The sequence below is a fragment of the Leucoraja erinacea genome, chromosome 1, assembly GCF_028641065.1.
Source record: "Leucoraja erinacea ecotype New England chromosome 1, Leri_hhj_1, whole genome shotgun sequence".
In the NCBI taxonomy this organism is placed as follows: domain Eukaryota; kingdom Metazoa; phylum Chordata; class Chondrichthyes; order Rajiformes; family Rajidae; genus Leucoraja; species Leucoraja erinaceus.
This window is the reverse complement of record NC_073377.1, coordinates 75,640,691-75,657,759: the sequence shown is the minus strand read 5'-3', so window position 1 is coordinate 75,657,759 and position 17,069 is coordinate 75,640,691. Positions and strand designations below refer to the sequence as shown.

Below are 17,069 nucleotides of genomic sequence, written 5' to 3'. Positions count from 1 at the left end.
ATGTCATTCCTTTCTGAATGTTTAATTTCTCTCTTGTCACTTAAGATTTTCTATGAAACACATTACACAGTGAATGGCAATTTCCACTGTGAATATGGAACCAGCGTGAAAATTACAGGGAAATCATTGGGAAAACATTTTAGTCAAATTTGGCCTTCAAAGAAGGGATGAGACAAGAATTCAGCATATTTTGGCTTTAAAAGTAGGGATGAAACAAAGCCAGATATTTGACATGCAAATAGATGGGTGGAAAGTAATATTGAAAAGTTTACAAAATTATTAGCTGTGGAATAGAGGATGATGCTGGGTTCAGCAGTGACCACACTGACATTTGTAGTAGGGTGAACTCACAGATGTATTTTATTCATAATGATAAGGAAGTTCAGGACTGTCCCTCATCGTCAGGGTACAACCTCGGGCTTATCCCAGCAGCTCAGTCCTAGTCTCAAAGGAGGAGGCGTGACATTCTCGGGCTTCTCCGTGTAGTTCACCCTTGCCTCAAGAGGCAACACTGGCGGTCTCTGGATTATCCCGGCCCTGTCTTCGCCTCCATGTGTATGTGGGCATAATCCTTCTTGTCTATGGGCAGGAAGAGTCACTGGCATCTCAGGCTTGGCTTGGCCTGGCCACTCAGTCCTAGTTGCAGTTGAGGAGCTGGCTGTCTAGGGCTTCTTCCCCGCACCCAGTCTTGACCACATGGTGGTGCTGGTGGTCTCATGTTTGTCCCAGTGCCTGGTCTTCCTCGAAATGACGACGGGAACACAGCTAGACGACAGGTGCCCCACATTCCCTCCCTTCCTCTCGCTCTTCCTTCTGAACCATCCTACCACAACTAGAGAGGAGTCCTGAACTACTATCTGCCTCATTGGAGACCCTAGGACTGTCTGTGATTGGACCTTACTGGCTTAATCTTGCACTAAGCGTTATTCATGTTATTCCTTTCTAGTATCTATACACGGTGAATGGCTTCATTGTAATCATGTATTGTCTTTCCACTGACTGGTTAGCACACAACAAAAGCTTTTCACTGTACTTCAGTACACATGACAATAAACTAAACACAAAACTCGTTCTTCCTCTCCTGTTTCTTCTCTCATCTTCACCTCTCTGGCTAGAATGCATGGGTTTTATAGGGAGTAGGCTGACAAGGCTCAAATGGCCAAACCAATATCAACTAATTGGACCCAGGTGGTGCCAGTGATGCCTCTCCTGGCCTGTCAGCCAGTGATGGGGATCAGAGCAGCATCCAGGGGAGGGGGGCTCTGTCACAAAGGCTAGAGAGATAGTCCCAGAATTTAGTGTGCGATGCTCCATCAAAACCAGACATATGCACTTTGGAAACGCTTCTGTAGTCTGCATGCTCCTTTACTCAGGAAAGCAGGGATAGAGTGAATACAAATACTGAATACAAAATGAGGGAGCTGGCAAGTGCTGAGAAAACTAATGCAGCACGATGATTCAACAGATTAACAATGTTAAATAGACTGCTGAACAACAAAACTAATTAACTGACCTGTGCCAATAAAATAATTTCAAATTATGGACACATAATTATAAATTATGGACAGAACTAGTTTGATTGGCAAGATTCCTGTGGCTCATGGAGCGGATGCGGCAGAATATCAGAAAATGTTCTGAAAGGAGATGGGATAAGGTTGACGATACTATATATGGAAATGACACCAGGCATCATTAATATCCTGTGTAACACATTGTTGGGAGATTTCACAGTTTTGAACGGAATTTTGTTGAGCTATCTGCAAAGGTGTCAAAGGTCAGAGGTCTTTTATTGTCACATGTATCAATTTTGCACCTCTCCTGCAAGAATCATTGGCCATTGATTAAAATAACAAATTATTTAATCACTGTATGGCTGAATGGTTCAGTACTAGTGAACCAGCTGACCTTTATACATCTGACTTTCTGTACATAGGTTCAGCAATGCGGCACTTCCATTAATTCATTTGCAGCACTTGAAATCAGAACAAAACTCACCATAAAGAGATCCGATCTTAATACTGAAGAGAGCACATTATCATCAGTGTGTGTATATAATAATGGGGGGATGGACAACAGTCACCAGCAACAAATGGATGAGGACACATTGTGGGAGGCCATTTGTAAATTCTGGGTTGAGGAGCCGCTCTGGAAGATGCCATAATGCAACATTCATGACAGCATCAAGAAACATTTGAACAACAGGGATAGATGGGAGAAGCTGGGATCATTCTCGGCGCAAAGATATTTGACAGAGGTGTGCAAGACCATGACTGGATTAGACAGAGTAAATGGAAGGAAGCTCGATCTGTTCAGAGAATACGCATTTAAAACAAGACAAAAGGAAAAAAAAAAATACAACAGGAATATTAAGTAAATCTTTTTCAAAGTGGTTGGATCCCAGTCTCACTGGCTTAAGGAGGTGGGAATTGAAGCAGTGCAATAGAAAGTAATCTGGAGGGAAAGTGCACGGGAATTTAACTATTGTACTAGAAGCCAGCAGCCCTCACCCATCCCATTATGATACTATAATATAAAAGGTATAGAAGTGTGAAAACGCACACCTCCAGATTCAGAGAAAGTTTCTACCCAACTGTCATCTGGCAACCGAACCATCCTACGGCAATTAAAGAGCATCCCTGAACTACTATCGGACTATCTTTGATGACTCTACCTTGCACTATACATTATTCCCTTATCATGTATCTGTACACTCGATTGTAATCACGTGTTGTCTTTCTGCTGGCCGGTTAGCATGCAACAAAAGCTTTTCACTGCACCTCAGTACACATGACAATCAACTATATTAAATTCTGCACTCCAGAGGAAATTATTTGTCATGGTGATGGGGACATGACATCAAACAGCAGAGATACTGACGAGGTCCAGTCAAAGTGGCAGCACCAATGACATTAATGCCCAGATGCCAGCAGGAAAGCAGCACTTAGTGGTTGCAAGTGCAGACTGACCAGAGCAAGCAGAGAAAGAGAAGAAAGAGTTTCTAGAACTTACACGGAATCAGGAAAATGGTGCATGCATGCTGAGCAATTCAGTAACGCCTCTTCTCTGTTTGGGCTTACAATTTATAAATTAATAGTCATATAGAAATCAGAAAAAAATACCAAAAAAGGATTTTAAAAAGTTCCTATATTTTTCCATGGTCTCTGCATCTCATGAAGCACTTCCTGCTGCTATGCAGCTCCACAGATGACAAGGACTCTAGACAACAGTCCACAAATAAACAGGCTGACTATATTTCAAAATAAGGAAGCAAAAAAGAAAGTAAGCTAAAATAACACAACTTTCTTATTGCTTAGGATTGGGACAGTGGGAGATAAAAAATGTACTCAACACAGTCAATGATAAAGTTTGAAAATGTACAATTAAACTCATATTAAGCAATGTCAAATTTTTCAGATTATTCCCGTAGCGACCATAGAATCTTTTCGTACTGTCACTTTCAGAAAAAGCAGCATTTGATTTTTATTATGGAAAGTACTGTACCTGTTGTCTGTAGCATCTAGGACAACTCCTTGTGCTTTACACAAACTTGGGAGCTGTGGTACTGGCTTGTGTCGAAGATCAAGTGGCGTCATGGGACATGAAGTAACTTGCTCTGAAGTGCCCAGCATTCCATCATAGAAATCGTTCAGGATCATTTCGCCTTGAAATTCAAAGAGAGGAGAGTCCGGTGGACTGGTCGGTGCACATTTAGTTTCTGCAGATGTGGACTGCTCACTTGTGAAGGGAAAATGTAAGGAATCAACATAATCAGAAGGCAGTGACATCGTGTCTCCTGTAAACTTGTGAGGCGGAGTTCCTTGACGGACCCGTGGTGGAAGTGGCGGCCTGCTAGCCACATCATCTTGTGGTTCACATGGATTACTGCAGGCACTGTCAGTCTCCGAACCAAACATTTTATGGTTTCTACTAACCAAACATTTCTCCTGCGTTTCAACCTGCTGCAGTTGGCAAGTCAAAGTTTTGTTTTTAGAGTTAATACATCTGATGCTCACTGGGTGTATTGGGTTCAAGTTCAAATCATCTTCAGTAAAGATAGTTCTCAGTTTGGAGACGTTGTTGTCAACCTCATCCTTGGGTGGACTTCTTTCCAATTTTGTACCTCTGGACAACAACTTGGGAGAGCACCTGGACACTTTCGACTCAACAGCTTCAGAAAGTAAACGGCGCAAATGTTTGAGTATCCTTTTCCGGTGTCCTGTTGGAGTAACCCCAATTTTAAGGAGGATCTCATTGTTCAAGTGCCCACAGTCCTTCACAGTGCAGTAGCCAGACTGCTTGAAATTGTCAGTGTACTGCTCCAAATGGATGTCGTTCAACCAGTCCATGATACTGCTACTGGCCTCAGAGGATGACGGCCCGGTGGCAACTTCAGTCTCACTCCAACCTTGTTGATTTACAATTACCTTCTGAAATGTCTGCATACACAGCAACCTGTCACAGCCTGCCGTGGGAGTTGGTTCAAATTGGAAATCATCAGATGTGGATATATTTATAGCGATCAGAAGTAATCTTTCTTCCCCCTCGTGATGTCACAGAAAACAGCACCATTTTACAAAACAAGGCTAAAAAGGGATAGAAATATAATTGGGTCAGTTTGATCACACAGAGAAATGGCCCTCTGCCCGTTAGATCAGCAGCTATAATTGTCAATCTCTATGTTTAATCTCAGTTCTCCATTTCTCCTTCCCATGCCTTAGTATCTTGATGGCCAGTTCCAATTTGGACAATTTACTCAATTCTGTACCTTCATCCTTTTGGGATGCAGCATTACAGTCTCCCAAGGAAATTCCATTGTCACCACCACTTGCACCATCACTTCCCTCCCCAAGATCTGCAGGAAACCATCTTAAAGGCCAATTAACAGATCATGCTGTTATTTTGTTTTACTCTTTCACCAATGACAGAGACTTTTATTTATCTATTAATTCAATTTAATGTTTTAAACATTAGGATAGATTTTAAGCAAAATAGACAGTACATTTTATATATTCATAACTATTCAATTAATAGATTTTAACTGTGCAGTCATTCTTGCTAATAAAATATTGTTCAAATTTATTAAAGGAATAACCCAATCTGTTATTAAAATCCAGGTCAAGGACATAACATGAAATTGAAAAAGTTATTTTTCATAGTAACCCACGAGTTAAATAGTTTTAGACTAGACTAAGTGGGACCCATTGGGTCCCAGCATCACAAGGGAGGCCAGGTCACCAACGCAATATTCCACCTCTCCACCAATTCCAATATTGCTCACCAGTGGGGGGGCTTTCTGTTGCGCTAGTATGGGTGTTGCGCGGCCGAAGGTACTGGTTTCCAGAGGGCTAGTATAGACATTGTGGGACAAATGGATTCTTAGGCTGGCATCCAACTGTTGCAACAATTTTAAAAACCAAGCCAAGGCAAACAATTGGGCTGCAGCCACCGGACAACCAAAATTCATTTTGTGAACACAAACTTGTTAAAAAGGCGAGGCAAACAATTGGGCAGCAGCCACTTTACAGCCGCATCGACGGGACTTACCGTGGAGTGGACGTATGTTCAGTGTTATTTGCAGCTCAGAGAGCTCAGAGCTCAGAGAGCCATGACTCTCTTGCTTCCTGGGTCTGGCAGAGACTGAATGAGTGACCACTCTTCCAGGTTTTATAGTACCTCCACCTGCCGCCAGCGGGGGCAGCAGAGAGAATGACAATATTTTTAAAAACATATTTCTCTGATTTTACATCGATGGGAAAAATACTCCGGACCCGGAAGGCAGAGGGGGGCTCGGAGTGAGGTGGCCAAAAATGATGGCCGTAGGTGGCGGCGTTCTCTCAGAAATTGCAGCATAGTGGGCCAAAAGCAGTCAAGATCAGACTTTTAGTAATATAGATATCTATGGCCAAATAAATTCCTGTAACATCACTCCATACAACAAAATAAATTAAGAATTTCAGGTGGTATAAGATCACTACCAGATTAGCATATCCATGCACATTCATCCACCAATTTAATGGGAAATAACCATGAAAGTCCACTATTTTCTTGGCACCTCTCTCCTGACCCCACAGTCAGCAGTTCACATAGCTTGCTTTATACACACATTGTCTGCCAAGAACCTGCTGCTTTTTAGAAACTGAAGTCACAACTAGTTCTTTTTATTAGTTTCTTTTAAAAAAAGCGATTCACAGGAAAACAGGAAATATGTTTGTTTTTTTCAGTTCATTTCATTTACTCTCCAGAGATGCTCAGTGCTGCGGAGCAACAACTTATTTCTCAACATCACAGCATATTAGAGTCAGAAGAACTACAGCTTGAATGCAAAAAAAAAGTCTAATCTCTTGGACAACCTTTCATGGATATTTAACAAAATTTATTTCTCCATAGTTCAAGAATAATGAGAAAAATGTTGAATTTGGTCGTCCTTCATCTCGATTAATGATTACTTTGTAAATGTAGAACTGTATTCAATTGTGATCTTCAAACACTGGAAAAAGTTAATTAATAAATGGGTGGCCAAGACAAGTTTAAATTATCATTTAAGGAATTACTGATAAAATCAATGGCTCAACAGTTCACCCATACAAAAAACAAAGCTTTAAATTCAGAATTAAACTAGCAATTGCAGACAAAAAAAAATGTCCAGTCCTCTCACATCCATTCTGCTGGATTCAACAAGGTTCTGCCTGGTACATGGCTCTGGAAGGGTAGATCACATGGGATCCAAGGAGAAATAGCTGAATTGATGGCAAATTGGCTCCATGAAAGGAAGCAGAGGGTGATGGTGGAAGGTTACATCTCGGACTGGAGGCCTGTGACTAGTGGTGTGCCTTAGGGTTTGGTGATGGGGCCCATTACTGTGTCATCTGCATCAATGATTTGGATGAGAACATACAGGGCAAGGTTAGCAAGTTTGCTGATGATACAAAAGTGAGAGGTTTTGCAGATAATGAAGATGGTTGTGAAAGATAGCAGCAGGATCTGGATCGATTGGCCAGGTGGGCGGAGAAATGGTTAATGGAATTTAATATAGAGAATCATGAGGTGTTGCATTTTGGGGTGTCGAACAAGGGCAGGACCTACACAGTAAGTGGTGGACCTTTGGGGAGTGTTGTAGAGCAGAGAGATCTCGGAGTGCTAGTGCATGGTTCCTTGAAGGTCGAGTCAGAGGTAGATAAGGTGGTCACAAACACTATTGGCACTTTGGCCTTCATCAGTCAGAGTATTGAGTATAGAGGTTGGGAAGTCATGTTACAGTTGTACAAGATGTTGGTGAGTCTGCTTCTATTGTGTTCAGTTCTGGGCACCATGTTATAGGAAAGATATTGTCAAGCTTGAAAGGGCTCAGAAAAGATTTATAAGGGTGTTGCCAGGCCTAGAGTGTGTGAACTTTAGGGAGAGATTGAGTAGGCTGGGTCTCTATTCTATGGAGCGCAGGAGGACGAGGGGGGGGGGATCTTATAAAGGTGTACACAATTATGCGAGGAATAGATCAGATAGATGCACAGAGTCTCTTGCCAAGAGTAGGGGAATTAAGGACCAGAGGACATAGGTTAAAAGCAAAGGGGGAAAAAATGTAATCGGAATCCAAGAGGTAACTTTTTCCATAAAAAGGATGGTGGGTGTACGGAACAAGCTGCCAGAGGAGATAGTTGAAGCTGGGATTATCCCATCGTTTAAAAACAGTTAGACAGGTACATGGATAGGACAGGTTATGAGGGATATGGAGCAAGCGCAGGCAAGTAGCTCAGAAGGGTAAGGAAAAGAAGAGGAGGGCAATTGTAATAGGGGACTCTATAGTCAGGGGGTCGGATAGGCAATTCGGTGGACGCAGACAGGAGTCCCGGATGGTAGTTTGCCTCCCTGGTGCCAGGGTCAGGGATGTGTCTGAGCGGGTCCAAGAAATCCTGAAATGGGAGGGAGAGGAGCCTGAGGTTGTGGTGCATATAGGTACCAACGACATAGGTAAAAAAAGAGAAGAGGTCCTGAAAGAAGAATTTAGGGAATTAGGTAGAGAGTTAAGGAGAAGGACTGCAAAGGTAACAATCTCAGGATTACTGCCTGTGCTACGCGACAGTGAGAGTAGAAATGGAGCGAGGTGGGGGATAAATGAGTGGATGAGGGACTGGTGCAGTGGGTATGGATTCAAGTTTCTGGATCATTGGGACCTCTTTTGGGGAAGGTGCGACCTGTACAGAAAGGACGGGTTGCACTTGAACTCGAGGGGGGCAAATATCCTGGCGGGGAGATTTGCAAAGGCTACTGGGGAGACTTTAAACTAGTATGGTTGGGGGGAGGGACTAAAATTGGGAAAGCTAGTAGTCAGTGTGTGAGGCAGGAGGCAGAGAATGGTAGCACTCTGACCCAAAATGTAGGGGAGAGAGAAGAAAAAGACAATAAACAGAGAATAAGAGAGGGTGGGTTCCTTAAATGTGTATATTTTAATGCTAGGAGCATTGTAAGAAAGGTGGATGAACTTAGAGCCTGGATTGACACCTGGAAGTATGATGTTGTGGCGATCAGTGAAACATGGTTGCAGGAGGGCTGTGATTGGAAACTAAATATTCCAGGATTTCTTTGCTTCAGGTGTGATAGAATTGGAGGGGCAAGAGGTGGAGGTGTTGCATTGCTTATCAGGGAAGATATTACAGCAGTGCTTTGGCAGGATAGATTAGAGGGCTCGTCTAGGGAGGCTATTTGGGTAGAACTGAGAAATGGGTAGCAACACTTATAGGGGTGTATTATAGACCGCCAAATGGGGAGCGAGAATTGGAAGAGCAAATATGCAAGGAGATTGCACATATTAGTAGTAAGCACAAGGTAGTGATTGTGGGAGATTTCAATTTTCCACACATAGGCTGGGAAACACATTCTGTAAATGGGCTGGATGGGTTGGAGTTTGTAAAATGTGTGCAGGATAGTTTTTTGCAGCAATACATAGAAGTACCTACTAGAGAAGGGGCGGTGCTGGACCTCCTGTTAGGAAATGAGACGGGTCAGGTGGCAGAGGTATGCATTGGGGAACAGTTCGGGACCAGTGATCACAATAACATTAGTTTCAATATAATTATGGAGAGGGGCAGAACTGGACCTAGGGTTGAGATTTTTGATTGGAGAAAGGCTAACTTTGAGGAGATGCAAAAGGATTTAAAAGGAGTAAATTGGGACATTTTGTTTTATGGGAAAGATGTGGAAGAGAAATGGAGTACATTTAAAGGTGAAATTTTAAGAGTACAGAATCTTTATGTCCCTGTTCGGTTGAAAGGAAAGTAGTAAAAATAGGGAAAGAGCCATGGTTTTCAAGGGAAATTGATTACTTGGTTCGGAAAAAAAGGGAGATCTACAATAATTATAGGCAGCATGGAGTAAATGAGGTGCTTGAAGAGTATAAAGAATGTAAAAAGAATCTCAAGAAAGAAATTAGAAAAGCTAAAAGAAGATACGAGGTTGCTTTGGCAAGTAAGGAGAAAGTAAATCCAAAGGGTTTCTACAGCTATATTAATAGCAAAAGGATAACGAGGGATAAAATTGGTCCATTAGAGAGTCAGAGTGGACAGCTATCTGCAGAGCCAAAAGAGATGGGGGAGATATTGAACAATTTTTTTTCTTCGGTATTCACCAAGGAGAAGGATATTGAATTATGTGAGGTAAGGGAAACAAGTAGAGTAGCTATGGAAACTATGAGATTCAAAGAAGAGGAAGTACTGACACTTTTGAGAAATATAAAAGTGGATAAGTCTCCAGGTCCGGACAGGATATTCCCTAGGACATTGAGGGAAGTTAGTGTAGAAATAGCAGGGGTTATGACAGAAATATTTCAAATGTCATTAGAAATGGGAATAGTGCCGGAGGATTGGCGTACTGCGCATGTTGTTCCATTGTTTAAAAAGGGGGTCCAAGAGTAAACCTAGCAATTATAGACCTGCTAGTTTGACGTCAGTGGTGGGCAAATTAATGGAAAGGATACTTAGAGATAATATATATAAGCATCTGGATAAACAGGGTCTGATTAGTAACAGTCAACATGGATTTGTGCCTGGAAGGTCATGTTTGACTAATCTTCTTGAATTTTTTGAAGAGGTTACTCGGGAAATTGATGAGGGTGAAGCAGTGGATGTTGTATATATGGACTTCAGTAAGGCCTTTGACAAGGTTCCTCATGGAAGGTTGGTTAAGAAGGTTCAATGGTTGGGTATTAATGGTGGAGTAGTAAGATGGATTCAACAGTGGCTGAATGGGAGATGCCAGAGAGTAATGGTGGATGGTTGTTTGTCAGGTTGGAGGCCAGTGACTAGTGGGGTGCCACAGGGATCTGTGTTGGGTCCACTGTTGTTTCTCATGTACATCAATGATCTGGATGATGGTGTGGTAAATTGGATTAGTAAGTATGCAGATGATACTAAGATAGAAGGGGTTGTGGATAATGAAGTAGATTTTCAAAGTCTACAGAGAGATTTATGCCAGTTGGAAGAGTGGACTGAAAGATGGCAGATGGAGTTTAATGCTGATAAGTGTGAGGTGCTACATCTGGGCAGGACAAATCAAAATAGGACGTACATGGTAAATAGTAGGGAATTGAAGAATGCAGGTGAACAGAGGGATCTGGGAATAACTGTGCACAGTTCCCTGAAAGTGGAATCTCATGTAGATAGGGTGGTAAAGAAAGCTTTTGGTGTGCTGGCCTTTATAAATCAGAGCATTGAGTATAGAAGTTGGGATGTAATGTTAAAATTGTACAAGGCATTGGTGAGGCCAATTCTGGAGTATGCGGTACAATTTTGGTCGCCTAATTATAGGAAGGATGTCAACAAAATAGAGAGAGTACAGAGGAGATTTACTAGAATGTTGCCTGGGTTTCAGCAACTAAGTTACAGAGAAAGGTTGAAAAAGATAGGGCTTTATTCTTTGGAGCGCAGAAGGTTAAGGGGGGACTTGATAGAGGGATGATGAGAGGGAATGATGAGAGGGATAGACAGAGTTGACGTGGATAAGCTTTCCCCACTGAGAGGAGGGAAGATGCAAACAAGGGGACATGACTTGAGAATTAAGGGACAGAAGATTAGGGGTAACATGAGGGGGAACTTCTTTACTCAGAGAGTGGTGGCTGTGTGGAATGAGCTTTCAGTGAAGGTGGTGGAGGATGGTTCGTTTTTATCATTTAAAAATAAATTGGATAGTTATATGGACGAGAAAGGAATGGAGGGTTATGGTCTGAGCACAGGTATATGGGACTAGGGGAGAATACGTGTTCGGCACGGACTAGAAGGGTCGAGATGGCCTGTTTCCGTGCTGTAATTGTTATATGGTTATATGGTTATAAGTAGGACTAGTGTAGCTGGAATAATATTGGCCGGTGTGGGCAAGCTGGGCCAAAGGGCCTGTTTCCACACTATATCACTCTGTGAGCCTATGCTGAATCAATTATACAAGTAGAGAGGACCCACTGCCATTCATAAATGATTCAAGACCTAGGATCATAAATATAAAACTAGAGGTGAAAGAATCAGAAGGGATGCAATGAAAGGTTTTATTACTAATACTCTCCGCCTAGCAGAGCTGGTCCTTATCCTCAACAACCTTTCCTTGACTCCCATTTCCTCCAAATCCAAGGTGTAGCTATGGGCACGCGCATGGGCCCCAGCTATGCCTGCCTCTTTGTAGGGTACCTTCGATTTTTCCAGCATCTGCAGTTCTTTCTTAAAAAAAATATCGCTTTTATACAGTTTTGTTATAATCCGGAATTTGCTGTTGGTTCGGTTGGTAGAAGCAGCCTATCAGGGAATTTCAAAAATAGAAATGGATCAGGGCTCGCGGGAAAAATAACATGTAGTCATGAATGCGGAAATGGTTGATCAGCAGTGTTGGGGTGTATGCCTCCCATGCGATCACGAATCGAGTCATGTTTGTCATCATATGTACTAGTATGGTGATATACAGTACAATGAAAATCTTGCAATACTGTAGCAAATATTATCACAGTTGTTGTATCAAGTAACATGCCTCCATTTCAGGACAGTTCACTATGATCTGGCTACTATAATCAGATACTCACTTTCTCCATTAATTTTGCCCCTAGATCCTGCTCTCAGTGCCTTCCATTGCTTGCAAATCTCAGCGCCTCATTTCAAAACTCACTGTCAAGTGCTTGGTCTAAGATCTTCCTTCCCCAACAATCTCAACACACAAGAGGTCATGGCACACATCAAACCCGGAAAAACAATAGAAAAAATGGCAAATGATGTGAAAAAAACAAAAACAGAAAAAGCTAGAAATACTGATCAGGTCACACAGCAAATGCGAAGAGAAAAACAGCATCAACATTTCAAGATGTAGATCCCGCGCCAGGACAGAAAAGGCAAAAAAAGGAGTTATAAGGCTGCAGCGAGGGTGAAGAAGGGAGAGTCCTCATTTGAGCAAAACTGAGGTGATCATACAGATAAACTGTGTACACTCTTATCTCAGTTACCTCAACTACTCTTCATGCCATCCTTCCTCCTGCATGAACTCCCTATTCATTCTCTGTGTTATATTTGCTCTGATGACGAGACTATCCCTGTTGATGTCTTTTAAATGTCTTCGTTCTGAACTATGCTTTTTCCTCTGCAATTGCTTACAAAACCCTTAACTACATCTCATCCATTTCCCACACATCTGCTGTCAACCCCTCCTCTCCAGTACAGAACAAAGGTAGAGTTCCTATGGTCCTCAACTTCCACCCCACCATCCAACAGATGACACTCCACTAGTTCTGCCGCCTACACAGAGATTCCATCACCAGACATCTTCTCCCTTGTTTCCCTTTAACATTTTGCAGGGAACATTTCCTTTGTCAGATCCAAGAGTGTTGTATTGCCATACGTCCCAGATAGAACAATGAAATCCCCACTTGCTGCAGCACCACAGAATCATCCTGGTTTACTCATCCATTCCAACCAGCCACCCCCTTCTTCTGGCATTTTCCCTTGCAACCACACCGATGCACCACATCTCCCTTCAAACAAAACTGAGATAGAATTTTCCATGTCCCCACCTTTCACAAACCAAGCCTCCATTAAAGCACATTGTTCCTTTGTCATTTTTGTCAGCTGTAATGAGTTCCAAACACTAGCCACATCTCCTCTCCACCCCTTTCTGAATTCTTTGGGAACCACTCCTTCCATGAGACCCCAGTCTGCTCATTCTTCCCCACCCATCCTACAACTCACTGGTGCGCTTCTCTCTCCACACCCATCCTTCCTTGATTCCCGACACTTTATCCTGCAACTGCAGGAGGTGCAACACACGTTCTTACATCTCTGCCCTCATCACAATCCAGGGACCAAAATGGTCCTCCGCATGGCAAATATGTACACACACCTCCTCTAACCTCATGCACTGCTTTCAGTGCTCCACATCTACACTAACAACACCACGTGACCCATTTGTAGAATGCTCTCTCTCTCTCTCTCTCTCTGCGGGTTTCATCTGCCTGGTATCCTTCAACTCCCCCTATTCCAGGAATCCACTGGGCCCATCACTTCCTCCCTCCTCTTTATACTGCCCATCTTCCATCTCCGCTCAGGCTTGATGCAGTTTTCGATCCAAAATGGTGTTAATTCTGACCAATTCAGTTCAACTAGCAGATCGTCCGTTGAAAAGACACTTTTTCTCGAGAGATGCTGGCTGACCTGCTGAATTACTCCAGCATTGTGTGCCTATGTTCACTATGAACCAGCATCTGCAGTTCCTCCGTACACAGAATGTCTGTTGCTCCAGATTCCAGCAGCTGCATTCTATTGTGTCTCCAACTCGATTGCTCAACATGTATCAGTCATCCATCTGTAATAATACTTCAGCTTGTTTGTTTATCACCTACTTTTTCTCCTCCCTCTGGGAGTTGAGAACATGCCCAGCCTGATCTACTGGGCTTGTCCTCCTATCTTACTTTTCACAACATCCATATCCTTTTGTCTGTATTATTACTCTGACTGCTCTCATTCACTCTGTGACTAGTTAACATTGTTTAGAGTTTATCCCCATTGTCACTCAATTTTATCCGATTGGAGGCCAGGTGGCGCTACCAGCAGTAGCTGCCTCGCCAACAGTCTGTCTGTCATTCCTTCCTTTGTGTTATTTTTAGTATGTGTTAAAACTATGTTTTAGTGTTCCCTAGTTTAATTTATGTGGCAGGTAGGGGAGGGGGGGGGGGGGGGGGGGGGGGGGGGGGGGGGGGGGGGGGGGGGGGGGGGTATGTTTGGGGAAACTTTTTATCAATCTCTTACCTCGACGGAGATGCAAATTTTTTCCATATTGTATCTCAGCCCCCATTGTGACCTAACATCATGGAGTTGACGGCCTTTCCGGGAGACCGGCGGGTGCTCCAAGCTGCGGGACTTTAACATCGCGGAGCTTGCGATCCCTTTGCCGGGGATCGAGGCTCCAACCGGGGGACCTGTGGACTTTAACATTGTGAAGCCTGTGGTCTCTGGTAAGAAGAGGCCGATTCGGGAGCTCCATGCCGCAGTGAGAGTTTCAACCGCCCCGACGCGGGAGTTTCGGTTACCCCCGTTCGATCGTCGGCTGCGGGGGCTTTAATCACCCCGAGTGCGGATGGTCTGACTGCCCCGACCGTGGGATAACAAAGAGGAAGAAGTTTTCTTGTTCTTATTTAATCCACTTAATTTAACTTGGTGTTAATGTTTGCCCACTTTAACGCTGAGTCAGCCTAGCATGTCTTTGTAATCTTAAAAGTGCTATATTAATGCAAATAATTCTTGGTGGTACGAACATTTCACCATGGTGGCCCCTTCATGGCCTATATCAGAATATTGCACCAGAATTTAAGAGCATTATTCTATGTATTAATTTATGTTGTAGAATTTCTGCTTCACGTTTAAATTAACTGTAGCTATGGTCTTGAACTTATTAACAATGTTCATGATACCAAAATACATCGTAGGGTGTCAGTTCTAAACGAAGATTACCAGGAAAGGAAATGCTATTTTAATCACTTCCTGATGGCTTATAATAACCTTTATTTTCCCTAGTTGTACACAGAAAATTTAAAACGCTTAATTATTGTCAAACCTTAAATAGTAACAATTAATGATGCCTAAAAATCTATTTTTTCCTTCCAACACAAATGCACTAATGCATTGGTACAATTCCAGAATTTGCAGGGGGCACAAAAATGGGCATGTTCAATATAAACCAGAACAAATTAGGCTGAGTGAAAAGATATGTCTGCACTAGCAGCGGAATGCACAGTGCATTAAATCCTTTCCTGTGTTGAACCAAAACACACAACACAGGGCGTAACTAAAACTGTTGGTTCCATGCACTGCATTACATTACAGGTAGCAAAAGCCAGCAATGCCACTTGCAGCACTCTTGCACACACTTTCACAGTGTGTCTACTACACATTGACCGAATGGTGGCAAAGCAGGAACATTGTTTACCTGAAGTTCTATTTGTGGATTTAATAAAAAACGCTTCTTTATTAGGTCCCACATGTCCATAACAACGCTGTGATGTTGCTGACAAATTTATATAAATGCCATCGGCGTTGTGCTTAGCAACACAGTTGTGGGTGTAAAGAGAATAGAGAAGTGGACTAAGCATGCAGCCTTGAGGTACACCTGTATTGATAGTCAATGAGGAGATGCTGCTACTGATCTACAGTAATCGAGGTCTAGGATCCAGTTGTAAGGCGGGGTACAGAGGCCCTATAGAAACAAGGAACTGCATTTGTTGGTTGATACACAAAGACACACAAAGTGATGGAGTAACTCAGCGGGTTAGGCAGCATCTCTGGCGAACATGGATAGGTGACGTTTTGGGTTAGAACCTTCTTCAGACTCCCAGGTCTTGACGCTTGGTGGAGAATTTGAAGGGGATAAGCATTGACACACCGAGCTGTAGTTGATGAATGACAGCCTGTCCTATGATTTCCACTTATTCAGATGGTCTGGAGCACAGTGGAAGCCAGTCATATAGCACCTGCAGTTGAACTGTTGCGGCAAATGCCAAATTGAAGCAGATTTAATTCATTCCCGAGGCCAGAGTTGATTCATGCCACAACCTTCTGTGCACTTCATCAAGGTGAGAACAGGAGGTAGAGATAGAGTGATCATTTTCCAATGTTCTGTAGATTCTGGATCAGTTCCTGTGGACTGGAGGGTAGCTAATGTCATCCCATTTTTTAAGAAATGAGGGAAAGAGAAAACCGGGAATTATAGACCAGTTAGCCTCACGTTGGTGGTGGGGAAGATGCTGGAGTCAATTAGTGAAGATGTAATAGCGGCGCTTTGGATAGTAGTTACAGGATCGGTCCAAGTCAGCATGGATTTAGGAAGGGGCAATCTTGCTTGACTAATCTTCTGAAATTTGTTGAGGATGTAACAAGTAAAATGGATAAGGGAGAGCCAGTGGATGTAGTGTATCTGGACTTTCAGAAAGCCTGTGATAAGGTCCCACACAGGAGATTAGTGGGCAAAATTAGATCACATGGTATTGGGGGTAAGGTATTGACTTGGATAGAACATTGGTTCACAGACTAGAAAGAGTATTAATTACCCTTTCAAAATGGCAGGCAGTGTCTAGTGGGGTGCCACAAGGGCCGGTCTGGGACCGCAGCCATTTACAATATATATTAATGATTTACATGAAGGAAGTAAAAGTCACATGAGCAAATTTGCAGGTGACACAAAGCTGGGTGGCAGTGAGAACTGTGAAGAGGATGCAGGGTGACTTGGATAGGTTGTGTGAGTGGGCAGATGCATGGCAGAGGCAGTATAATGTGGATAAATGTGAGGTTATCCACTTTGGTGGCAAGAACAAGAAGCTAGATTATTATCATAATGGCATCAGATTATGAAAAGGTGAAGTACCATGAGACCTGGGTGTCCTTGTATATCAATCACTGAAAGTAAGCATGCAGGTACAGCAGGCAGTGAAGAAGGCTAATATAACCATATAACAATTTGGCATGTTGGCCTTCATAACGAGAGGATTGTGTGCCGTTTTGGTCTCCTAATTTGAGGAAGGACATTCTTGCTATTGAGGGAGTGCAGCGTAGGTTCGCCAGGTT

General features: G+C 42.9%; 1 protein-coding gene across 1 annotated transcript in view; it reads right to left on the bottom strand.

Annotated features, from left to right (window-relative positions):
- arap2 (ArfGAP with RhoGAP domain, ankyrin repeat and PH domain 2) overlaps window positions 1–17,069 on the bottom strand; it is a 349,086-nt gene that overhangs the window by 291,893 nt on the left and 40,124 nt on the right. Inside the window, 1 exon segment of the mRNA XM_055637821.1 lies at window positions 3,502–4,583. Coding sequence (XP_055493796.1) covers window positions 3,502–4,442 — 941 coding nt within the window. The 5' untranslated portion in view covers window positions 4,443–4,583.